This window comes from Tursiops truncatus, chromosome 6 (genome assembly GCF_011762595.2).
Source record: "Tursiops truncatus isolate mTurTru1 chromosome 6, mTurTru1.mat.Y, whole genome shotgun sequence".
NCBI lineage: Eukaryota > Metazoa > Chordata > Mammalia > Artiodactyla > Delphinidae > Tursiops > Tursiops truncatus.
This window is the reverse complement of record NC_047039.1, coordinates 13311012-13337783: the sequence shown is the minus strand read 5'-3', so window position 1 is coordinate 13337783 and position 26772 is coordinate 13311012. Positions and strand designations below refer to the sequence as shown.

Here is a 26772-nt window from a genome sequence, read left to right as displayed (position 1 = left end):
GACCCAAAACCTATGGGATGCAGCAAAAGCAGTTCTAAGGGGGAAGTTTATAGCAATACAAGCCCACCTTAAGAAGCAGGAAACATCTTGAATAAACAACCTAACCTTGCACCTCAAGCAATTAGAGAAAGAAGAACAAAAAAACCCCAAAGCTAGCAGAAGGAAAGAAATCATAAAAATCAGATCAGAAATAAATGAAAAAGAAATGAAGGAAACAATAGCAAAGATCAATAAAACTAAAACCTGGTTCTTTGAGAAGATAAACAAAATAGATAAACCACTAGCCAGACTCATCAAGAAAAAAAGGGAGAAGACTCAAATCAATAGAATTAGAAATGAAAAAGGAGAGGTAACAACTGACACTGCAGAAATAAAAAAGATTATGAGAGATTACTACAAGCAACTCTATGCCAATAAAATGGACAACCTGGAGGAAATGGACAAATTCTCATACATGCACAACCTGCCAAGACTGAATCAGGAAGAAAAGGAAAATATGAACAGACCAACCACAAGCACTGAAATTGAAACTGTGATTAAAAAACTTCCAAGAAACAAAAGCCCAGGACCAGATGGCTTCACAGGCGAATTCAATCAAACATTTAGAGAAGAGCTAACACCTATCCTTCTCAAACTCTTCCAAAATATAGCAGAGGGAGGAACACTCCCAAACTCATTCTACGAGGCCACCATCACCTGGATACCAAAACTAAACAAGGATGTCACAAAGAAAGAAAACTACAGGCCAATATCACTGATGAACATAGATGCAAAAATCCTCAACAAAATACTAGCAAACAGAATCCAACAGCACATTAAAAGGATCATACACCATGATCAAGCGGGGTTTATACCAGGAATGCAAGGATTCTTCAATATACGCAAATCTATCAATGTGATAAACCATATTAACAAATTGAAGGAGAAAAACCATATGATCATCTCAATAGATGCAGAGAAAGCTTTTGACAAAATTCAACACCCATTTATGATAAAAACCCTGCAGAAAGTAGGCATAGAGGGAACTTTCCTCAACATAATAAAGGCCATATATGACAAGCCCACAGCAAACATCATGCTCAATGGTGAAAAACTGAAAGCATTTCCACTAAGATCAGGAACAAGACAAGGTTGCCCACTCTTACCACTCTTATTCAACATAGTTTTGGAAGTTTTAGCCACAGCAATCAGAGAAAAAAAGGAAATAAAAGGAATCCAAATCGGAAAAGAAGAAGTAAAGCTGTCACTGTTTGCAGATGACATGATCCTATACGTAGAGAATCCTAAAGATGCTACCAGAAAACTACTAGAGCTAATCAATGAATTTGGTAAAGTGGCAGGATACAAAATTAATGCACAGAAATCTCTGGCCTTCCTATATACTAATGATGAAAAATCTGAAATTGAAATCAAGAAAACACTCCCATTTACCACTGCAACAAAAAGAATAAAATATCTAGGAATAAACCTACCTAAGGAGACAAAAGACCTGTATGCAGAAAATTATAAGACACTGATGAAAGAAATTAAAGATGATACAAATAGATGGAGAGATATACCATGTTCTTGGATTGGAAGAATCAACATTGTGAAAATGACTCTACTACCCAAAGCAATCTATAGATTCAATGCAATCCCTATCAAACTACTGGCATTTTTCACAGAACTAGAACAAAAAATTTTGCAATTTGTATGGAAACACAAAAGACCCCGAATAGCCAAAGCAATCTTGAGAACGAAAAAAGGAACTGGAGGAATCAGGCTCCCTGACTTCAGACTATACTACAAAGCTACAGTTATCAAGACGGTATGGTACTGGCACAAAAACAGAAAGATAGATCAATGGAACAGGATAGAAAGCCCAGAGATAAACCCACGCACATATGGACACCTTATCTTTGATAAAGGTGGCAGGAATGTACAGTGGAGAAAGGACAGCCTCTTCAATAAGTGGTGCTCGGAAAACTGGACAGGTACACGTAAAAGTATGAGATTAGATCACTCCCTAACACCATACACAAAAATAAGCTCAAAATGGATTAAAGACCTAAATGTAAGGCCAGAAACTATCAAACTCTTAGAGGAAAACATAGGCAGAACACTCTATGACATAAATCACAGCAAGATCCTTTTTGACCCACCTCCTAGAGTAATGGAAATAAAAACAAAAATAAACAATTGGGACCTAATGAAACTTCAAAGCTTTTGCACAGCAAAGAAAACCATAAAGAAGACCAAAAGACAACCCTCAGAATGGGAGAAAATATTTGCAAATGAAGCAACCGACAAAGGATTAATCTCCAAAATTTACAAGCAGCTCATGCAGCTCAATAACAAAAAACCAAACAACCCAATCCAAAAATGGGCAGAAGACCTAAATAGACATTTCTCCAAAGAAGATATACAGACTGCCAACAAACACATGAAAGAATGCTCAACATCATTAATCATTAGAGAAATGCAAATCAAAACTACAATGAGATATCATCTCACACCAGTCAGAATGGCCATCATCAAAAAATCTAGAAACAATAAATGCTGGAGAGGGTGTGGAGAAAAGGGAACACTTTTGCACTGCTGGTGGGAATGTGAATTGGTTCAGCCACTATGGAGAACAGTATGGAGGTTCTTTAAAAAACTACAAATAGAACTACCATATGACCCAGCAATCCCACTACTGGGCATATACCCTGAGAAAACCATAATTCAAAAAGAGTCATGTACCAAAATGTTCATTGCAGCTCTATTTACAATATCCCGGAGATGGAAACAACCTAAGTGCCCATCATCGTATGAATGGATAAAGAAGATGTGGCACATATATACAATGGAATATTACTCAGCCATAAAAAGAAACGAAATTGAGCTATTTGTAATGAGGTGGATAGACCTAGAGTCTGTCATACAGAGTGAAGTAAGTCAGAAAGAAAAAGACAAATACCGTATGCTAACACATATATATGGAATTTAAGAAAAAAAAAATGTCATGAAGAACCTAGGGGTAAGGCAGGAATAAAGACGCAGAGCTCCTAGAGAACGACTTGAGGTTATAGGGAGGGGGAAGGGTGAGCTGTGACAGGGCAAGAGAGAGTCATGGACATATACACACTAACAAATGTAGTAAGGTAGATAGCTAGTGGGAAGCAGCCGCATGGCACAGGGATATTGGCCCGGTGCTTTGTGACAGCCTGGAGGGGTGGGATAGGGAGGGTGGGAGGGAGGGAGATGCAAGAGGGAAGACATATGGGAACATATGTTTATGTATGACTGATTCACTTTGTTATAAAGCAGAAACTAACACACCATCGTTAAGCAATTATACCCCAATAAAGATGTTAAAAATAAATAAATAAAGTTTCAAAAAAAAGAAATAAATGAAACAGAAACAAGGAAAACAATAGCAAAGATCAATAAAACTAAAACCTGGTTCTTTGAGAAGACAAACAAAATTGATAAACCATTAGCCAGACTCATCAAGAAAAAGAGGGAGAGGACTCAAAGCAATACAATTAGAAATGAAAAAGGAGAAGTTACAACAGACACCACAGATATACAAGGCATCCTAAGAGACAACCACAAGCAAATCTATGCCAATAAAATGGACAATCTGGAAGAAATGGACAAATTCTTAGAAAGGTATAACCTCCCAAGACTGAAACAGGAAGAAATAGAAAATATGAACAGACCAATCACAAGTAATGAAATTGAAACTGTGATTAAAAATCGTCCAACAAACAAAAGTCCAGGACCAGAATGCTTCACAGGTGAATTCTGTCAAACATTTAGAGAAGAGCTAACATCCATGCTTGTCAAACTCTTCGAAAGAATTGCAGAGGAAGGAAAACTCCCAAACTCATTCTACAAGGCCACCATCACCCTGATACCAAAACCAGACAAAGATACTAAAAAAAAGAAAATTACAGACCAATATCACTGATGAATATAGATCCAAAAATCCTCAACAAAATACTAGCAAACAGAATCCAACAACACATCCAACATTAAAAGGATCATACACCATGATCAAGTGGGATTTATCCCAGGGATGCAAGGATTCTTCAATATACGCAAATCAATCAATGTGATACACCATATTACCAAACTGAAGAATAAAATTCATATGATCATGTCAATAGATGCAGTAAAACCTTTTGACAAAATTCAACACCCATTTATGATAAAAACTCTCCAGAGAGTGGGCATAGAGGGAAACTACCTCAACATAATAAAGGCCATATATGACAAACCCACAGCAAACATCATTCTCAATGGTGAAAAACTGAAAGTGTTTCCTCTAAGATCAGGAACAAGACAAGGACGTCCACTCTCACCACTCTTATTCAACATAGTTTTGGAAGTCCTAGCCATGGCAATCAGAGAAGAAAAATAAATAAAAGGAATACAAATTGGAAAAGAAGGACTGTCACTGTTGGCAGATGACATGATACTATACATAAAGAATCCTAAATATGCCACCAGAAAACTACTAGAGCTAATAAATGAATTTGGTAAATTTGCAGGATACAAAACTAATGCACAGAAATCTCTTGCATTCCTATACACTCATGATGAAAAATCTGAAAGATAAATTAAGGAAACACTCCCATTTACCATTGCAACAAAAAGAGTAAAATACCTAGGAATAAACCTACTTAGGGAGACAAAAGACCTGTATGCAGAAAACTATAAGACACTGATGAAAGAAATTAAAGATATACAAAGAAATGGAGAGATATACCATGTTCTTGGATTGGAAGAATCAATACTGTCAAAATGACTATACTACCCAAAGGAACCTACAGATTGAATGCAATCCCTATCAAATTGCGACTGGCATTTTTTACAGAACTAAAACAAAAAATCTTAAAATTTGTGTGGAGACACCAATGACCCCGAATAGCCAAAGCAGTCTTAAGGGAAAAAAATGGAGGTGGAGGAATCAGACTACCTGACTTCAGACTATATTACAAAGCTACAGTAATGAAGACAATATGGTACTGGCACAAAAACAGAAACATAGATCAATGGAACAAGATAGAAAGCCCAGAGATAAACCCACACACCTATGGTCAACTAATCTATGACAGAGGAAGCAAGGATATACAATGGCAAAAAGACAGTCTCTTCAATAAGTGGTGCTGTGAAAACTGGACAGCTACATGTAAAAGAATGAAATTAGAACACTCCCTAACACCATACAGAAAAATAAACTCAAAATGGATTAGAGACCTAAATGTAAGACTGGACAGTATAAAACTCTTAGAGGAAAACAGGAATAACACTCTTTGACATAAATCACAGCAAGATCGTTTTCGATCCACATCCTAGAGTAATGGTAATAAAAACAAAAAGAAACAAATGGGACCTAATGAAACTTAAAACCTTTTGCACAGCAAAGGAAACGATAAAGTAGATGAAAAGACAACCCTCACAATGGGAGAAAATATTTGCAAACGGATCAAAGGACAAAGGATTCATCTCCAAAATATATAAGCAGCTCATGCAGCTCAATATTAAAGAAACAAACAACCCAATCCAAAAATGGGCAGAAGACCTAAATAGACATTTCTCCAAAGAAGACGTACAGATGTCCAAGAAGCACATGAAAAGCTCCTCAACATCACTAATTATTAGAGAAATACAAATGAAAACTTCAATGAGGTATCACCTCACACCAGTTAGAATGGGCATCATCAGAAAGTCTACAAACAACAAATTCTGGAGATGGAGTGGAGAAAAGGGAACCCTCTTGCACTGTTGGTGGGAATTTAAATTGATACAGCCACTATGGAGAACAGTATGGAAGTTCCTTAAAAAACTAAAAATAGAATTACCATATGACCCAGCAATTCCACTACTGGGTGTATACCCAGAGAAAGCCATAATTCAAAAAGACACATGCACCCCAGTGTTCATTGCAGCACTATTTACAATAGCCAGGTCACGGAAGCAACCTAAATGCCCATCGACAGACGAATGGATAAAGAAGATTTGGTACATATATACAATGGAATATTACTCAGCCATAAAAAGGAGTGAAACTGGGTCATTTGTAGAGATGTAGATGGATCTAGAGACTGTCATACAGAGTGAAGTCAGAAAGAGAAAAACAAATATCATAGATTAACGCATATATGTGGAACCTAGAAAAATGGTACAGATGAACCAGTTTGCAGGATAGAAATTGAGACACAGATGTAGAGAACAAATGTATGGACACCAAGGGGGGAAAGCGGTGGGGTGGTGGTGGTGGTGGTATGATGAATTGGGAGATTGGGATTGACATGTATACACTGATGTGTATAAAATGGATGAGTAGTAAGAACCTGCTCTATAAAAAAATACATTAAATTAAATCCAAAAGTAAAAACTTAAATTACATGCTTGCACTGAATTCACCTCACAAATATGCTGAGGAAAAGAAGCCAGACACACAAAAAGTATTTACTAAATGATTCCATTTATTAAATTTCAAAGATACATAGAACTCACCTATGGTGTTGTAAGAAGTCAGGATATTGGTTACCCTTGATTAGAAGGAGGACATGAGGGCTTCTGGGGTAACAGTCTGTTTCTTGATCTAGTGCTGACTTTATAAATGTGCTCACTTTGTGAACATTTATTGACTTATACATTTATAATTTGTGTGTTTTTCTGTATTAATATTATGTTTCAATAAAGTCTGTGTTAAAAAGATTTAAAATATCAACATCCATTTATGATAAAAACTCTCCAAAAAGTGGGCAGAGGGAACCCAGTTCAACATAATAAAGCCCATATGTGACAAACCCACAGCTAACATCATACTCAATGGTGAAAAGCTGAAAGCACTTCCTTTAAGATCAGGAACAGGACAACGATATCCATTCTCACCACTTTTATTCAAAATAGTTTTGACATCCTAGCCACAGGAATCAGAGAAGAAAAAAAAAAAAGAAATCCAAATTGAAAAAGAAGAAGTAAAACTATCACTGCTTGTAGATGATATGATACTATACATAGAAAATCCTAAAGAAGCTACCAGAAAACTGCTAGAGCTCTTCAATGAATTTGGTTAAGTTGCAGGATAGAAAATTAATACACAGGAACCTGTTGCATTTCTACACACTAACAATGAAAGATCAGAAAGAAAAATTAAGGAAACAATCCCATTTACCACTGCATCAAAAAGAATAAAATACCTAGAAATAAATTTACCTAAGGAGGTAAAAGACCTGCACTCCCAAAACTATAAGATGCTAATGAAAGAAATCGAAGATGATACAAATGGAAAGATATACTGTGTTCTTGAATTGGAAGAATCAATACTGTCAAGATGACCAGACTACCCAAGGCAATCTACAGATTCAATGCAATCCCTATCAAATTACCAGTAATGCCATTTTTCATAGAACTAGAACAAAAAAAATTTTTAATTTGTATGGAAACACAAAAGACCCCGAATAGCCAAAGCAATCTTGAGAAAGAAAACTGGAGATGGAGGAATCAGGCTCCCTGACTTCAGACTATAATACAAAGCTATAGTAACCAAAACAGGATGGTACTGGCACAAAAACAGAACTATAGATCAGTGGAACAGTATAGAAAGCCCAGAAATAAACCTACACACCTATGGTCAATTAATCTATGAGAAAGGTGCAAGAATATACAGTGGAGAAGACAGCCTCTTTACCATGTGGTGCTGGGAAATTGGGAAAGCTAGATGTAACAGAATGATACTAGAATATTCTCTAACACCATACACAAAAATAAACTCAAGACTTCCCTGGGTACCCAGTGGTTAAGACTCCATGCTTCCATTGCAGGGGGCATGGGTTTGATCCCTGGTCTGGGAACTAAGATCCCTCAGTCCACGTGGTGTGGCCAAAAATAGAAACAACAAAAACAAAAACAAACAAACAAAAAACTCAAAATGGATTAAAGACCTAAATGTAGTACTGGATACTATAAAACCTAGCGGAAAACATAGGCAGAACACTCTGTGACATAAATTGCAGCAGTATCTTTTTAGATTTGTCTCCTAGAATAATGAAAATAAAAACAAAAATAAACAAATGGGAACTAATTAAACTTAAAAGCTTTTGCACAGCAAAGGAAGCCATAAACAAAGCAAAAAGACAATCTACAGAATGGGAGAAAATTTGCAAATGATGCAACTGACAAGGGATTATCTCCAAAATATACAAACAGCTCTTGTGGCTCAATATCAAAAAAACAAACAATGCAATCAAAAAATGGGCAAAAGATCTAAACAGACATTTCTCCAAAGAAGACATACAGATGGCCAAAAAGCACATGAAAAGATGCTCAACACTGCTAATTATTAGAGAAATGCAAATCAAAACTACAGTGAGGTATCACCTCACACTGGTCAGAATGGCTGTTATCGAAAAGTCTACAAATAATGTTGGAGAGGGGTTAGGAAAAGGAACCCTCCTACACTGTTGGTGGGAATGGAAATTGGTACAGCAACTATGGAGAACAGTATGGAGGCTCCTTAAAAAACTAAAAAGAGAGCTACCATATCATCCAGCAATCCCACTCCTGGGCATGTATCCGGAGAAAACCATAATTTGAAAAGACACATGCACCCCAATGTTAACTGCAGCACTATTTACAACAGCCAAGACATGGAAGCAAACTAAATGTCCATGGACAGATTAATGGATAAAGAAGATGTGGTGTATATATATACATATATATATACACACACACACACACACACACACACACACACACACACACACACACACACACCCACCCACCATGGAATATTATTCAGTCATGAAAAAAGAATGAAATAATTCCATTTGCAGCAATATAGGTGGACCTAGAGATTATCATACTAAGTGAAGTAAGCCAGACAGAGAAAGATAAATATATGATATTGCTTATATGTGGAATGTAAAAAAACAGAAAGATACAAATGAACTTATTTCCAAAACAGGAGGAGACTCACAGACATAGGAAAAAAATGTGTGGTTACCAAATGGGGGAAAAGGGGATGGGAAGAGGGATAAATTAGGAGGTTGGGATTAACATATACATATTACTATATGTAAAATAGATAACCAACGAGGACCTACTGTATAGCACAGGGAATTATACTCAGTATTTTGTAATAACCTATAAGGGAAGAGAATCTGAAAAAGACTGTATATATATGTATATATGTATACACACACACAAACACACACACACATATATGTAACTGAATCACTGTGCTGTACACCTGAAACTAACATGACATTGTAAATCAACTACACATCAATAAAAAAATCATACATATATATATAATATATACACATGTATATTATATATACATATTGGCCTTCACATCAATTATACAATGTGGGTAGAACAAGCATTCAAAGATAAGAAAATTATGGTTCAGGCTCACAGTAATGCTATAATTAAATAGAACTCAAAACCATTTGTATTCAATGATCCAATCTGTCTTATCTTTTTTTTTTTTCATTCCTTAACAGAAACCAACAAAGCTGCCCCTCAGCATTTCACTATTTAAAAATTAGGTCCTTCAGATTTTTCCTTTGTACTGTTAGTGTTTTGCTTATTTTGCCATTTATTTGATCCTTCATCATAAGATGGAACAAGGAAATGTGTTGGCATATTCTGTTATTAGATCCAAGTTTCATGGAAAAATACACTGCAGCTAAGGAACAAAACCAACATTATAAAATTCAATAAACATTTATTCAGTGACTACTAAAGGCAAGGTACTATATTAGGTGTTATTAACTCAAAAGGCACACAGACATGGTCCTTGATATTAAGGAACTGAAAGTTCTTAGAAATTAGATTTCACGGCTGGTTTTACATATATCTTCTAACCTCAAATTAGCACAGGTAACTGCTACACAAATACATGCATATACATATGTACACACACACATATATACACATACATATATGTAAACACATATGAATAGAGGTAGAGAGCCACTGAGATGCTAACTTATACAGATTGCTGTATACCATGTTTATTTAAAAATAACTGCCACATATCCCCTGGAGCAATAACATTTTCCTATTCCAGAAATGAACCTGAATAGAAAAATGCAAAGATACTTTCCAGCTTTACCCTATTAATTCATTGAAAATAGAAGTCCTGATAAATAGAGTGTTGAGGAGATCAGGATCTAATTTCAAGATTTCATTTCTTATTAGTTGCTATACTTTTCAGACCTATGTTTAATAAAGGATACCAAAGTTGCAAAACCAACCCATTTCACTTTCAGAACCTTCAGTTTTATCAACTTAGTAAATTATCTGTTTGCAAGTAAAAGCTCCAATAAGGGACAGATATAATTTCTGCTCTGAGTGTTCAATAGACTAAAAATTTAATTTTCTTTTGTAACCAAAAATGATTCTTACGTCAAGCACTGATCCAGAGAGGTCAGCTCGTTCAAGATTTGCACAGCAGAGATTAGCGTGGGCAAGATTGCAGCGGCTTAAATTGGCCATTTTGAAGTTAATGTATCGAAGGTCCAAACGAGAAAGATCAGCACCACTGAAGTTTAAACCCTAAAATTAAAAAACACAAACTGTCACAATATTTAAACCATCTGTTGTATATTCAATTACAATAGCTAACCACCATGTGTTTTAGAAGTAATTGGCAGTTCCGTCATTTGGAGTTCGTTACATGATCAAATGGAACTGAGATACATAAAATTAGTGTCCTTAACGGGTTCTTAAAGGAACTCAACTTACATATAACACTAGAATGCATCCTGGCAATGCCTCATTTATGTGCAGAAGTTTCTAAAGAGAGATCTCTGCTGGCCACATACCCGTTGATAAGTATTATATTTTTATTAAACCTGATTGTACTTAAATTATTTTATTAATTCAATAATTCAAGATCGTTTTATTTTTTTAAAGTGAGTATTGTGGTTTTTAAAATCATTAGTGCTATAATACATAAAAGTAAAAGTATCTTCCACTGATTAACCATACATAACAACTGTACAATTGACTTTTTATTTTTATTGCTGCAATTCCTATGCATTACTCAAAAACTGCTGCATGAGGCATAATTAGACAATAAAAAAGATTATTACATCTCTTTTTCTGTCTAACCATTTTGGGACTAAATCAATGCTATGACCCATAAGTAAAATATATCTTTCATGGAAAAAGAAAACAAGGCAACAGAAAAATTCCCAGAAGAATTTAAAACTTTACTCACAGATTTGCCTACACGAATAACTCATATAAAAGTCTGCTTTAATTACCTGGCAACGCAATTCTGATTTGGTTGGAGTGGCTAGCAGAAATCGCACAAATTCCTTTCGAGATATTGGTGAATGATCTTCTGGTGGTTGAGAATTCTTGAAAAGCATATTGACAGATCAGTGGAGCATTTTGGGAGATAGCTACAATACATGTAATACTTGGCTAATGTAAAAAGAGTCTTACCTTTATTGCCACTTCTAGGTGTTCAATCAATGAGTCAATACCAAAAAATCTTGCTTCTTCTAACACACCTATCATAATAAAAACAATTTGACTTTTATAGAATGCTATTCATTTTAATATTTATGGAATCATTTATAAAAAAAATCTATAAAGTTAAATTCTCACAACAGAAGTGAAATACAAGTAGGCTATCCATCAATATAGAAAAAAAATAACTAATGTTTGGAACATATATATGTATATATAGAATATTTAAAAATATTTGTAAACAAAGTTTTTCTAAATAGTTTACATACAGCAAAAGAAAGAAGACTCATGAATTAGAATGAAAGCTTTCCATATTACAAAATTATTTCTGAAAATTAAATAGGCCACAGACAAAAAAATCCTAACATCATACATTCCTAAAATAACTGACATAGTGATTTGTAAACCCAATAATAAATGATTAGTTCACCTAATCTTAACATTTCATTGACTTTTAAAAAAATATTTATTTTTGGCTGCATTGGGTTTTTGTTGCGTGCAGGCTTCCTCTAGTTGCGGCAAGCAGGGACTACTCTTTGTTGCGATGTGCTGGCTTCTCGTTGCAGTGGTGTCTCTTGTTGTGCAGCATGGGCTCTAAGCATGCTCAGCAGTTGTGGCACATGGGCTCAGTAGTTGTGGCTCGTGGGCTCTACAGTACAGGCTCAGTAGTTGCAGCGTACAGACTTAGTTGCTCCGTGGCATGTGGGATCTTCCTGGACCAGGGCTCAAACCCGTGTCCCCTGCATTGGCAGGCAGATTCTTAACCACTGCTCCACCAGGGAAGGCCTTCATTGACTTATTATTTTTTAATATACTTAACACAGTCAGAGTACCATGTTTTTTTTTTTTTAAGATAAATTTATTTAATTAATATATTTATTTTTGGCTGTGATGGATCTTTGTTGCTGCGTGCGGGCTTTCTCTAGTTGCTAAGAGCGGGGGTTACTCTTTGTTGTGGTGCATGGGCTTCTCATTGCGGTGGCTTCTCTTGTTGTGGAGCACAGGCTCTAGGCACGCGGGCTTCAGTAGTTGTGGTTTGCAGGCTGTAGAGTGCAGGCTCATAGTTGTGGTGCATGGGCTTCGATGCTCCGCGGCATGTGGGATCTTCCTGGACCAGGGCTCGAACCTGTGTCCCCTGAATTGGCAGGCGGATTCTTAACCACTGCGCCAGCAGGGAAGCCCCTTGAGTTTGTGAATGAAGCAGATCTGAATCGGTTTGTCAGAGATCTTTTAGTTACTGAATCAGAATATTATAGAAGTGTATAAATGTAAGAGAGCTTCGAAACCAAAGTCAGCAGTATAATTCAGAAACCTTTCTTATAGGAAAATCATTAAATAAAGGATTTCCAGGGCGCTCACACAAGATGGCAGAATAGAAGGATGTGGAGCTCACCTCCTCCCACAAATACATCAAATATACATCTACATCTGGAACAATTCTCACAGAATACCCTCTGAATGCTGGCAGAATATCTCAAACACCCAAAATCGCATGAAAGATCTCCTCATAACCAGGTAGTACAAGAATTTAAAAAAAAAGGCATTGGGACGGAACTTGCATATCTGGGAGGGAGTTGTGAAAGAGAAAAGTTGCCCGCAACCTGGAAAGCCTCTTCACAGGTGGGGAGATCAGCCAGGACAGAAATGGAGCTTTAGAGGCTCAAAGCAAAGCGCAGCAGACAGTTTATGGCAGGCAGATCAGAGAGAGACCTGCACGGATGGTCCGGGTCACTGCCCTGTGCTCCCCAGCCTGAGATGTGCAACCGCTGGTGTGGGCGGGAGCTCAGTTCTGAAACTTGGGTTTCAGAGGACAGACCAGGGAGAGGACCAGGGTTGGCTGCTCAGAGAAAGCCTGAAGGGGCTGGAGCATGGTATGGGCTGCAACCAGGGGTGTATGTAGAAGAAGCCCAGGCCCACCATAGAAGCAAAGCCCTTTTGTTAAGGAGCATGGAAGGGAGGGACAGGCCTGTAGCAGCCTCTTTCTCCACACACTTTCAGCTGACTCAGCGCTACCTGTAGGAGCTCTGGGAGCATGCCAGCGGGCTGCCCACACGCAGAGGCGGGGCTGAAATCTGAGCCCTCTGCCCACTGCTGCGCAGATCTACCCCACAGCCACTGGCTTTGTATACTCAGCGCCTGCAGGACATCCAAGTGGACAATGGGTGCTCCCGTGGCTGGGACCAGTCTGGCCTCAGCAGCTATGTGGTTTGTGGGTGCATGCATGCAGAGGCTGGGCTGGAGTCTGCGCTGCTTCAATAGCTCCAACAGCAGCTTCAGGTGTGTGACTACTGTGGTCCTGCTACCTCACTTCAGTGGATCATTGCCAGCAGACCTATGCTGGTAACTTTGTGAACACAGCGTCTGAGGGACACCAGAGCTTACTGCCTGCATTCTCACGGTTGAGGTGAGACGGAGCGCAGTGCCAACAACAGTGTACTTTGTGAGCCCACACAATGGGTGACGGATGACAGCACAGAATGCACTCCCTGGTGGAGAGCTCTGGAGGAGGAACACTCAGGGGCTCCTCTCCCTGGGCATACTCCAATCCCAACTACCTCACACCACAGCTCAGAAATGGATCTGGGGCTTCTACTGCAATAACTAGGGAGCAGACCCTGCCACTGAGAGGGCTGTGACAACCACAGAGCAAAGAGGAGGCCCCACTCAACATCCAGTGTAGCCTTTGGTCACCACAACGTCAGTCACACCCCCTATCAAGGGGATAATGGCCAGCACACACTGAGGAAAGAGGTGGCAGGTATACATCCGGAAAACAGACCTTGCACCAAAAATTTTAAACCCACATAAGCTACATGGGGACACTTCCACATACTAATAGCCCTCCAAGACCACAGTAGATAATTGTTTGTCATAAACTCATAGAGTAAGAGAAATATAAGTAAAATGAAGAAGCAGAGGATCCACACCCAGAAAAGATCAAGAGAATTCCCCAGAAAGAACAAACAATGAAACAGATCTGCTCAGTCTTATAGACAGTGAGTTCAAAAAAAAGATAATGAAAATATTGAAGGAACTAAGAAAGGTTATCAATACAAATGTAGATTACTGTAAAAGGAACTAGAAAGTGTAAAGAGGAGCCAAGGAAAATGAGAAAACTCATTCGCCGAGATGAAAGCTGAACTAAAGGTAATGAGTAACAGGTTGAATAATGCAGAAGAATAAATAAGTGATCTGGAAGACAGAACAATGGAAATCCCCCAGTCAGAACAGCAGACAGAAAGCCAAATGGAAAAAAAAAAAATTGAAAGCAATTTAAAAGACCTATGGGATAATGTAAAGTGTACCAATCTACACATAACAGGCATCCCAGAAGGAGAAGAAAGAGAAAAGGGGATTGAAAATGTATGTGAAGAAATTATGGTTGAAAACATCCCAAACTTAAAGAAGGAAACAGATACACAAGTACAGAAAGTACAGAGGGTCCCAAACAAGATGAACCCAAACAGATCTCTACCAAGATATACTATAATTAAAATGGTAAAAGTTAAAGAGAGGATTCTAAAGGCAGCAAGAGAAAAAACAAAGGGATAATTACAAGGGAACCCCCATAAGGCTATCAGCTGATTTCTTCACAGAAATGTTGCAGGCCACAAAGGAGCTGCAAGATATATTCAAAGTACTTAAAGGGAAAAATCTGCAACCTAGGATACTCTACCCAGCTAGATCAACACTTAGAATAGAAGGAGAAAGAATTTCTCAGACAAGCAAAAACTAAAGGAATAGAGCAATACTAAATCTATCCTTAAAAGAAATATTGAAAGGTCTTTTCTAAGTAGAAAAGAAGAATCTAGAGGAAAAGGAAAATCACAATTGGAAAGTAAATCACATAAATAAGCCAGTATGCAAATTTTTTAAAAATAATAATCATAAAATAATTTTTTTGTGAAAGTGATGATAACCACAATGAACAGCAAAAGGATAAACATGAAGATGTAAAAGAGGACATCAAAATCATAAAAAGTGGGGGAAGAGAGTAAGAAAATGTAGGTTATCTTTTAGAATGTGTTTGAGGTTATACCACTATAGATTCTAAAGCAAGTACATATAGGAAGGGGTTAACATACTTGAAAAACAGGGGGAACACAAATCAAAGATATACAATAGATGCACAAAAACAAAAGGAAGAGAACACAAGCATAATACAAAAGGAAATCATCAAACGATGAAAGGAAAAACAAGAAGAAAAAAGAACAAAGAAGAAATACAAAAATCAACTGGAAAACAAGCTCTACAATAGCAATACTTATCTATCAAAAGTTACCTTAAACGTCAATGGACTAAACGCTCCAATCAAAAGACACAGAGTGGCAGAGTGGATTAAAAAAACAAGAGCCTACAGAAGATGGTGGTGGGGGAGGACGCGGAGTTCATGTCTTCCCCACAACTAAGGTGCCTGCCAGATGCTGGTGGGGGACCTCAATGTCCAAGGAGATAGGAGGAACCCCCGAGTGACCAGGTAGGAACATGGGGGGAGTAAGGGGGGAGGAGAAGTGAAGGCCAGACAGGACCGGCACCCCTGAGGGGTGACTTGGAAGGGGGGGGAGGGGTTCCCATGCCTGGAGGGACCCTCAGGGGCTCGGAGAATCAGGTGTTTCCCCTGCCCAATCGGCCAGGAAGCATGCAGGTCTCCCAGGCAGGGTCCTCAACCCTCCAAGGCACCCTCTGGGCCATGCTGTTTGTAGGGGCGTAGGAGGGAGGCAGGGGTGTTGGAAAAGGGGAGAGGTGGATGCGGGAGGGGCCCTCTGTGATAGGAGGACCAGGGGAGGCACGGAGGTTGTTTCACCCACTCACTTGCGCCCGGGAAGCCTACTGGGCTGTCGGGCCTGGTCCTCCATTTTCCTGGGCCCCCTTCTCTCCCAGGCCCCTTCTGGCCTCATGAGTCCTAGGGGCATGGGAGGGAGAAGGGGGAAAGAGGAGAGGTGGACAGTGGTGGGGGGAACCCTCAAGGACCAGAGGATCAGGGAGGTGTGGCGGGTGTTTCCCCAGACCACTCAGCCCGGGAGACCTGCTGGGGTCCTAGGCCAGGTCCCCCACCCTCTGAGGCCCCCTCTGTGCCACGCTGGTCCTGGGAGCGTAGGAGGGAGGCAGGAGGTGGGAAGGGGAGGAGAGGAGGACGGGGCAAGGGATGCTTCGGGGCTGGAGGATCAGGGGAAGCAACCCAGGCGTTTCCCCTGCCCACTCAGCTCCAGGAAGCCTGTTGGGCTTCCGGGTCTGGTCCCTTGCCTTCTGGGGCCACCGCTAGCCATGTGGGTGCTGTGGACATGGGAGGGAGAAGAAGAGAGGCCAATGGGGAAGGGCCCTCTGGGACTTCCCCCACCCACTTGGGCTCAGTGAGCATGCTGGGGTCCTGGACCTGGTCGTCTACCCTCCAGGGCCAGAGGCACTCCTGGGCCCCTCCTGCTGTGTTGAGTCTAAGACCCTGCCCCAGGGCCTTTTCTGGCCCTGTGGGTCCTAAGCATAGGCCCCGTCCACCACCTAAACCACACCCCGACCTAAGCCCCGCCCCCCCAGCCAAGGTCTTTTCTGGCATTTTTCCCCCCTCCTCTTTATTACTACTGTGGTCCTGTTTTACCTTCCAGTTGTTGTTTCATCTATATTTTTATTTTTTTATTCTTTCTAAGATAGCTGTTAGTTTTCTAATCTTATTATTTACTCTTTCTTACTGTTCTGCTCCTTTTTTTCTTTTGTCTTTTTGGCACCTCGCACGGCTTGCAAGATCTTGGTTCATGAGCTGGGGGTCAGGCCAGAGTTCCTGCAGTGGGAGCTCCGAGTCTGAACCACTGGACTAACAGAGAACCTCAGACCCCAGGGAATATTCATAGGAGTGAGGTCTCCCAGAGGTCCTCATGTCGGGACCAAGACTCACCTCTACCCAACCGCTTACAAATGCCAGTGCTGGAAGCCTCAGGCCAAACAACCAGAACACAATCCCACCCATCAAAACAAAAACAAAAACAAAATGAGTTGACAAAAAATTATGTCACAGATGAAGAAGGTAAAAACCTACAAGACCAAATAAATGAAGAGGAAACAGGCAATCTACCTGAAAAAGAATTCACAGTAATGAGAGTAAAGATGATCCAGAATCTCGGAAATAGAATTGGAGGCACAGATTGAGAAAATACAAGAAATGTTTAACAAAGATCTAAACAACTAAAGAACAAACAAACAGAGATGAACAATGCAATAACTGAAAAGAAAAATACACTAGAAGGAATCAAACAGAATAACTGAGGCAGAAGAACGAATGAGTGAGCTGGAAGATGGAATGGTGGAAATAACTGCGGAGGAGCACAATAAAGAAAAATAATGAAAAGAATTGAAGACAATATCAGAAACCTCTGGGACAACACTAAACAAGCGGACATTCAAATTAGAGGGCTCCCAGATGAAGAAGAGAAAAAGAAAGGGTCTGAGAAAACATTTGAAGAGATTATAGTTGAAAAATTCCTTAACATGGGAAAGGAAATAGTCACCGAAGTCCAGGAAGTGCAGAGACTCCCATACAGGAAAAACCAGAGGAGAAACACACCAAGACACATATTAATCAAACTAACAAAAATTAAGTTCAAAGAAAAAATATTAAAAGCAGCAAGGGAAAAACAAAAAATAACATGCAAAGGAATCCCCATAAGGTTACCAGCTGATTTTTCAGCAGAAACTCTGCAGGCCAGGAAGGAGTGGCAGGATATACTTAAAATGGTGAAAGAGAAAAACCTAAAACCAAGATTACTCTACCTAGCAAGCATCTCATTCAGATTTGACGGAGAAATCAAAAGCTTTACAGACAAGCAAAAGCTAAGAGAATTCAGCACCACCAAACCAGCTCTACAACAAATGCTAAAGAAAATTCTCTAGGTGGAAACACAAGAGAAGAAAAGGACCCACAAAAACAAACCCAAAGCAATTAAGAAAATGGTAAGAGGAACATACATATTGATAATAATCTTGAATGTAAATGGATTAAATGGCCCAACCAAAAGACACAGACTGGCTGAATGGATACAAAAACAAGACCCATATATATGCTGTCTACAAGAGACCCACTTCAGACCTAGGGACACATACAGACTGAAAGTGAAGGGATGGAAAAAGATACTCCATGCAAATGGAAATCAAAAGAAAGCCGGAGTAGCAATACTTCTATCAGATATAATAGACCTTAAAATAAAGACTGTTACAAGAGATAAGGAAAGACACTACATAATGATCAAGGGATCAATCCAAGAAGAAGGTATAACAATTATAAACATTTATGCACCCAACATAGGAGCACCTCAATACATAAGACAAACACTAACAGCCATAAAAGGGGAAATCGACAGTAACACAATAATGGTAGGAGACTTTAACACCCACTTTCACGAATGGACAGATCAATGCAAATGAAAATAAATAAGGAAAGACAAGCTTTAAATGACACAACAGACCAGATAGATTTGATTGATATCTATAGGGCATTCCACCTGAAAGTGGTAAAATACAGTTTCTTCTTAAGTGCACACAGAACATTCTCCAGGACAGATCACACCTTGGGTCACAAATCAAGCCTAGGAAAATTTAGGAAAATTGAAATATCAAGCATCTTTTCTGACCACACGCTATGAGATTGGAAATCAATTACATGAAAAAAACTGTTAAAAACACAAATACCTGGAGACTAAACAGTGTGCTACTAAATAACCAAGAGATCACTGAAGAAATCCAAGAAGAAATAAACAAATGCATAGAAACAAATGACAACGAAAACATGACGACCCAAAACCTATGGGATGCAGCAAAAGCAGTTCTAAGAGGGAAGTTTATAGAATTCAATCTCACCTAAAGAAAAAAAAAACAAACTATCTAACCTTACACCTAAAGCAACCAGAGAAAGAAGAACAAAGAAAACCCAAAGTCAGTAGAAGGAAAGAAACCATAAAGATCAGAGCAGAAATAAATGAAATAGAAAAAAGGAAAACAATAGCAATGCTAAATAAAACTAAAAGTTGGTTCTTTGAGCAGATAAACAAAATTGATAAACCCTTAGCCAGACTCATCAAGAAAAAAAAAGTGAGAGGATGCAAATCAGTAAAATTAGAAATGAAAAAGGAGAAATCACAACTGACACCGCAGAAATACAAAGGACTGTAAGAGACTACTACAAACAATTATATGCCAACAAAATGGACAACCACAAAGAAATGGACAAATTCTTGGAAAGGTACAATTTTCTAACACTGAACCAGGAAGAATCAGAAAGTATAAACAGACCTATCACAAGTAATGATGAAACTGTAATTAAAAATCTTCCAACGGGGCTTCCCTGGTGGCACAGTGGTTAAGAATCTGCCTTCCAATGCAAGGGACACAGGTTCAAGCCCTGGCCTGGGAAGATTCCACATGCTGCAGAGCAGTTGTGGCCCATGCGCCACAACTACTGAGCCCACGTGCCACAACTACTGAGGCCCACGCACCTAGAGCCCATGCTCCGCAACAAGAGAAGCCACCGCAATGAGAAACCTGCGCACCACAACGAAGAGTAACCCCCGCTCGCTGCAACTAGAGAAAGCCCACATGCAGCAACGAAGACCCAGAGCAGCCAAAAATAAATAAAATTTTTTTTTAAAAATTTACAAAAACAACAAAATCCCTTAGCGTCCTTACTGATGAAATCTAAATCTATTTAGAATCTAAAATCGGAATGTATGGGGTAGATGTATACCTGAAAGACTATCTACCTGTGTAGATATATGAGTGTATATTTACACTCATATGCATGTAAAAACATTTAGTTTTAAAAATGGAAAAGATACTTTTACTTTATGAAAATATACATTACTAAGTGAAAAGAAAATACAAATCCTAAAAAGTGTGAGGAATTACATTGAAAACTCACCCAACAAATTAATCCCATCGTTTACAATGAGCTGTCCGTGACGCAAGTAGTTCAAAATGGGTTCAAAGTACTCAGGACTTCGGTCAATTAAGAAAGCTCCTCTATGATCTTGCTTATTTCCCCACACACCTGTGGGACCATTAAAATGAAGAAAGCCCCCCCATAAACAAAAAACAAAGTTAGAAATTTATAGAAGGAAAACTGCATAACATACCAGTAAGTTTTCACTCTTGTAAAAATTATTACTGATTCCATTAAAAAGAAGGACAGGAGTTATAAAGTCAATACAACTACAAACAGATCACACAAAATGTGATCTCACTGCACTCACCTTTGTCCTTAAACATGTGGGCCAGCATACTGTCAGGTTCTTTATTCACTAAAGTGCTCCTAAGAATTCAGGGAAAAAAATTGATTTCTCCATTTGTCTTTATAAAGAAACATATTTAAGTCAAGAGTATACTTGATCCCAGCTGCTCTCTCAAAAAGATGCATGCTATAACCTGGGAGGAGTGATGCTGGGAAACAAAAATGTGCAGTAAGTTGCCATTTATCAAAATCTCTTCTCATCTGGCACTTCCTTTGATTTAAATATTGATTTCGTTGCCTTTAATTTCAATGCTGATCTATCCTTCTAGCAAGCTACTGTATAACAATTTTCTTGATCGAAATTTACATTTTTCTTATGCCTTTAGTATAAGCAGTTGTAGTCTACAAATTTCAATACTGTTAATTTTTTACTTGTGTTGCATGTATATTACTCAATATTTTAAAAGCATATTCTAAAAACAGTAAATTCATGCTTTTCATGCTTTCTCTGGAATGACTTGTGAACCATTTTCTACTCTTAGAAAAAATTTCCTAAATATTGGCTTCAAATCACATAGTATATTTAAGCAGCACTGGAATATCTTCTAAGGACATCAGCAAACTGAAGGAAAGAACAAACAGTACATAGTACCCACTCAACACACACATACATGTGCACCTACCGTGTGGTTGTAAAGTACCGCCCTCCAACATTTAATGTTAGCCAGTCTGTGTGAGATCCTGACAACACTTCCGGTACTTTAGAATCTGTCTGAGGGTCTAGAGGTGACATGTAGAAAAAATAAACATTAAGTTGGGGGGGGGGGTTTGGGGAAGATGGCAATAGTATAATATTTTAAACTAAAACACACACATAAAAGCATGCCAGAGCTACTAGGACAGCAAGCCCTATACCCACAGACAGTATCTAAAACAAAACTAGGTGATAAGGTATCCCGCCAACACCGACAACTAGAAGAGAAGCATGGCATCAGCATCCTTGACAGAAGAAGCATCCTTGACAGAAACAACAGGGTATGTGATGATCCTAAGAATTCCAAAGTAACCCATAAATACTCACTTCAAAACTCAGCAAGTCTACTTGAGAACAGCCGAATGGAAGAGGGAGGGGTGTGCCCACTCCAACCATGGGTGATTCAAGCAGTCTGGAGTAAGATCTGAAGAGGCTGAAAACGAACTCTCAAAACCCACCCAGCCAAAGCTCCCACCTAGGACAAAGTCCCACACTGAGGATAAGATGTTGGGAAAAGAATCCAAGTTGAACAGAACAGAGACAACAGAGACAAAAGGAAAAGGAGTCCAGATAAAAGTCAAAAAAGGTCAAGCAGAACCAAAATATATTAGAAGGTGACTTCCATATTTTTTAATACTTCATAAAAACAACATAAAAGGGACACCTAGAGCCATGAAATTACAAAAACTTTCCTAAGTCAGCTCCCTTCTCAAGTTAAGGAAAACTAATTTCATGTAAAAATGAGCAACAGAAAATCCCATACAAGATTATTAAAAGAATAGGAAGAATTACATCCCTATAGATAATGAAAACGTGCCAGATAATGAAAATGTGCCAGAAAGAAATGGCCACAAAATAGGTAAACTATAATATTCCAAATATGCTAAAAGAAGTAAATAATACAAGGTATGAAAAAGCAACATAAACCAGAATCACAAAATTCAGAAATGAGGCAAGAGAACCCTGGAGAGAATTAGAAATAAAAACCATTTCAGAAATGAAGATTAAACTAGAAGAAACACAGGAGTGAAAGAACACCACAGATAATGCCTTAAGGAAAATAAAAATTGAAAAGAGGAAAGCTTTAAAAATCAAGAAGAAATGAAGAAAGAGATGAAAAAGATTTAACAGAAGATTTCAAATATAGAAGACAAGTGTAGAAGATCCAACACATATACAATAGGAGTCCTGAAAGGAGAAAATCAAAGCATGGTAACAAAATAAATACATAAAGTTCAAGAAAACTTATCTGAAATTTAAAAAAAAAAAAAGATGTGAAACTACATATTGAAAGGGCCCACCACATAACTGAGAGATTCAACCCAGAACAGCTCAGAACACCCAGAAATAGTATTCTAAAAGTTATCAATTTAACAGTACAGTAAATCAATTTAAAGTACAGTAAAATTACTGTAAAGAAAGAGAATAATCCTTTGGATGAGCTAGGAAAAATAATCACTTATGAAAGATCAGATTTTTTTTTGACACCAAAACTCTATGTCAGAAAATGCAGTAACATATTTAAGATATTTAAAGAAAAATAATATGAACCAAGGATTTTTTAACAACTTGAGGTATAATTGAAATACAACAAACTACATATCATTAAAGTTTGAAATTTGTTCAGTTCTGACATATGATTTTATGACCAGTCAAACTGACTTTCATGTATAGAAGCCACATGCAAGATGTCAGAGAATATAGTTCTCACAAGTTCTTTATAAAGAATCTACTAGAGAACAAGTTTCAGACAACCACTCGAGGCATCAGTTTAAGGACTGGAGGAGTAAAACTAAGTGATGGTTTTAAGGGAGAGAGTATAGTATACAATGGTGTGTGTGTATATGTGTGTATGTATATAGTATATAATAACAATATTTGACAATGGATAAACAATACGATTATTTTTTAAGTAAGGAAAGAAAGGAATGAGCATATTAAAAAAATGTTTAACTGTCTTTAGTAGTCACATTGGTATTCAAAGTATTGGGATTATTATTGAAACTTTTATGTGTATTTTGTGTAGGATGAAGGAAATGAGTAATTATGTGACATTACAATTCCATCACTCCCTATGTCCTTGGAAACCAGGATTACTGATATGCAAGAAAGGAGACATAGATGTAAGACAGAAAATGTTAAATAAAAATCTTACAATCCTAATATAACCAAAGTATTAGTATGAACCCATGAGATATTTTATCTATTTATATGTTATATGTGATATAAAGCTTTGTATCATATAATATTTATTATATATGAATTTTATCCTCTAGCTAGCCATGTATTTCCAACTCTGTTCACCAAAAAGCCTAGTAATCATGACGAACCCAGTAGCAGCGAGCCTCCCCAGCACCCAGGCTGGGTCTTAAAATGACATTTGCCACTAAAAGAAATCAAGGCTTCCAAGAAAAAAACCACTGATTTGGGTTTAGGACAAGAGAAGTATAAGATGAACACTTTGTTATTCCAGATAGTAAGGAAAAGACTAACGGGGTTGTGTTAAAAGAAGAAGAACATGAAGGGATTTCCACTGGCCAAAAGTAAAATAATCCAGGTATAGATAAATGCAGAGGATGAAAACATACCAAATATTTTTAACTCTGAAAGTTTGTAACGATAAAACAAAAAACACTAATCAATCACTTTTTGTTTTGTTGTTTGTATGTATGCAATGAACCAATTAAGTGACCACTGCCTGCCAACCCACTCTGTTAGCCTAATGGATAAGAAAAGATGAGAAAAATTTTTTGTTCAGTCTTAAGGCAGAAACAGAGAATATGCATTTACTTCTAAGTTGCTGTGTGATGATCTTGAGTACTACCTCCACTCACCAAATACAATTATTGTGAAGGCTTAAAGAAATACTTGAATATTCAGGGTGTGATGGTCTGGAACTAAATATATCAAATATTTGTTAAAGAATATTTATTTAAGCCTCAGGCTCTTTCCTTTGAGATATACACTGTATAAGCTTTCTTCGAAACTGAAGGGTAGTGTGTGTGTGTGTGTGTGTGTGTGTGTGTGGTTGCTACCAAGTCATTTTTGACTGATTTAACTGCTGTGAATGACTGGCAAACATTACTTTTTCAAGCAATATATGCTTAAAAAATATGTAACATAACAGAGATTTTGATAACTACTATCAAAGAGAAAATTTCAAAACAAAACAGTTATAGTTCTAAAATCAAAACCACCCTATCATGTCATAATTAATGAATATGTGCACATCCAGAGCCTTTTAACAGCACGTAAAAGATGAGGTATCCATACTAAAATATGATCATCTAATTCAAGTTAGAAATTTACTTTCACACACCCCCCCAATGCAGAATCAAAAAAGGTATGAAGAGCTGAGTACTGCTCTAAGATACTTTTTAATGTTAAGCTTAGTAAAGCCATGTAAAATATTTGCCATTTCATCTTTATTTCGGCAGACAAAATTGGCTTTTAAGGAAGTCACTTACCAATAAATGGTTCTCCTTCACACACAAACAAAACATCATCATCCCTGGGGAAATCAAAATTTAAAAAGCCACCATCAAAATCCAGAAATCACATTAATTATCTGTTGACTAGAGGAACTATTCCTTAGAATAATGTAGAAGATCCGTTTTGCTATCTATGTGGCAAAGAAGTTGACCAAGTTCCAGTGTTTTTTGTTTAAACCCAGGTTGTTTAAGCGTCTTCCTGCTCCAAAATTCTATGATCTGATGAGAATGGAATGAGGTGAACTAGACACTTGTCTCAGAGATAAATCTGCCGAGGGTATGTAAAAACCAAAACCAAAAAAAAACACCAAAATCACTATTGTGGTGGATCACTGATGAGTTAACTCTACTTAACATTCTATTTTATTTAGCAAGTTTTCACCAAAGTAGGTCTCTGTGACATTTATAAAATTCAAAGTGCTTAACCCCCTGACTTAACTGCCTCTGGATTTAAATTCAAAGAAGATCCTGCACATGAAAGTACTTTTGAAGTGGAAAAAACAAACGAAACCCACTATACAAATTATGTGAATTCAGCTTTCTTATCAATTGAAGAATATACTACTGAAGAATGTTATGTTCAAAGGATATGATTAAAGCTATAGCCAACTCTTCTTCTTTCACTTTAATTCTGTAACCCTAAATAATTTATTAGGGTTTTCTGCCACATCATCAGCTGTTTTGTGCTTTGGAAATGAAAATAAATTTTCATATTAAATCTAAGAAGAATATAATTGGAAATAACTCTGCTGTAAACACTCACCCACTATACTCACCTAAATGTAAATGAATACCCATAATTCAAAAATCTGGATTATCAGCGTATATCCTCCTTCCCTGCTCCACCCCACCGCACGATTAGTATAAATGATCAGAGCTTGTACTGTGAACCACAAATTATTAAACAGGTACATATAATATAAATATATACTATTTCTTGTCCTAGCTCTTTTTTAATTGAAGTATAGTTGACACACAATATTATGTTAGTTTCAAGTGTACAATATAGTGAGTTGACAATCAAAATACATGAAATGATTACCACAATAAGTCTAGTAACCGTCTGTCACCATACAAAATTATTACAGTGTTACTGACTATATTCTTTGTGCTGCCAATTACATTCCTGTGACTTATCTATTTTATAACTGGAAGTCTGTACCTCTTAAGCCCCTTCACCTATTTCACCCAACCCCGCCAGTCTCCTCCCCTCTGGCAACCACCAGTTTGAGTTCTAAATAGGTAGATATTTTATAGTTCAGAAGGCTTCAGTTATGACCTTCTTCAATTACGACCTATGTTGTAGACATTTTTATTTCTATAAGAATGTAAATTATATTTCTGTAAGACATCACAGGAACACATAGAATTTTTCTTGGAAGCAGAGTCTTGTTTGTTAAGGAGAAATTTAGGTTGATATAAATCATTCAATTATCCATAGAAACACATAGAAGCTGGGAGATAGATACTGAAAAACTAAGAAACTCTTCTAATTTATTTGGAATTAAAATCTTTATCTTTTAAGTCTATAATCTTTTCTAATTGTTCACCATGCCAGTTAACTTTTTAAGACTAATATGAAAATTTGTTTTCCTCTAATTGACAAAAATCAACTATTAAATGTATGACCTGGGTAAGTCATTTAAATTCTCAGATGTTTAGTTTCCTCATTTATAAAACAAAGGGACTAGAAGTGTTTAAAGGCAGTATGTTATATTGAAAGGTTATTCTGACCTGGGTTTAACTGAATATTAAACTTTGTATACTACCATAATTTAGAACATCATTATCTTCACAACATCAATTTTAGAAAACCCACGCAGGGACTTCCCTGGCAGTCCAGTGGCTAA

General features: G+C 37.6%; 1 protein-coding gene across 2 annotated transcripts in view; it reads right to left on the bottom strand.

Moving 5' to 3' along the window:
• The window catches only part of KCTD9 (potassium channel tetramerization domain containing 9), a 61068-nt gene that overhangs the window by 22702 nt on the left and 11594 nt on the right, over positions 1-26772 (bottom strand). For both annotated transcript variants that reach the window (XM_019941312.3, XM_019941313.3), the window contains 7 exons: positions 24899-24942; positions 21361-21457; positions 20700-20758; positions 20369-20497; positions 11443-11510; positions 11259-11354; positions 10396-10545 (listed from right to left, as the gene is read on the bottom strand). In XM_019941312.3, coding sequence (XP_019796871.1) covers positions 10396-10545; positions 11259-11354; positions 11443-11510; positions 20369-20497; positions 20700-20758; positions 21361-21457; positions 24899-24942 — 643 coding nt within the window. The remainder of the gene's footprint in view (positions 1-10395; positions 10546-11258; positions 11355-11442; positions 11511-20368; positions 20498-20699; positions 20759-21360; positions 21458-24898; positions 24943-26772) is intronic.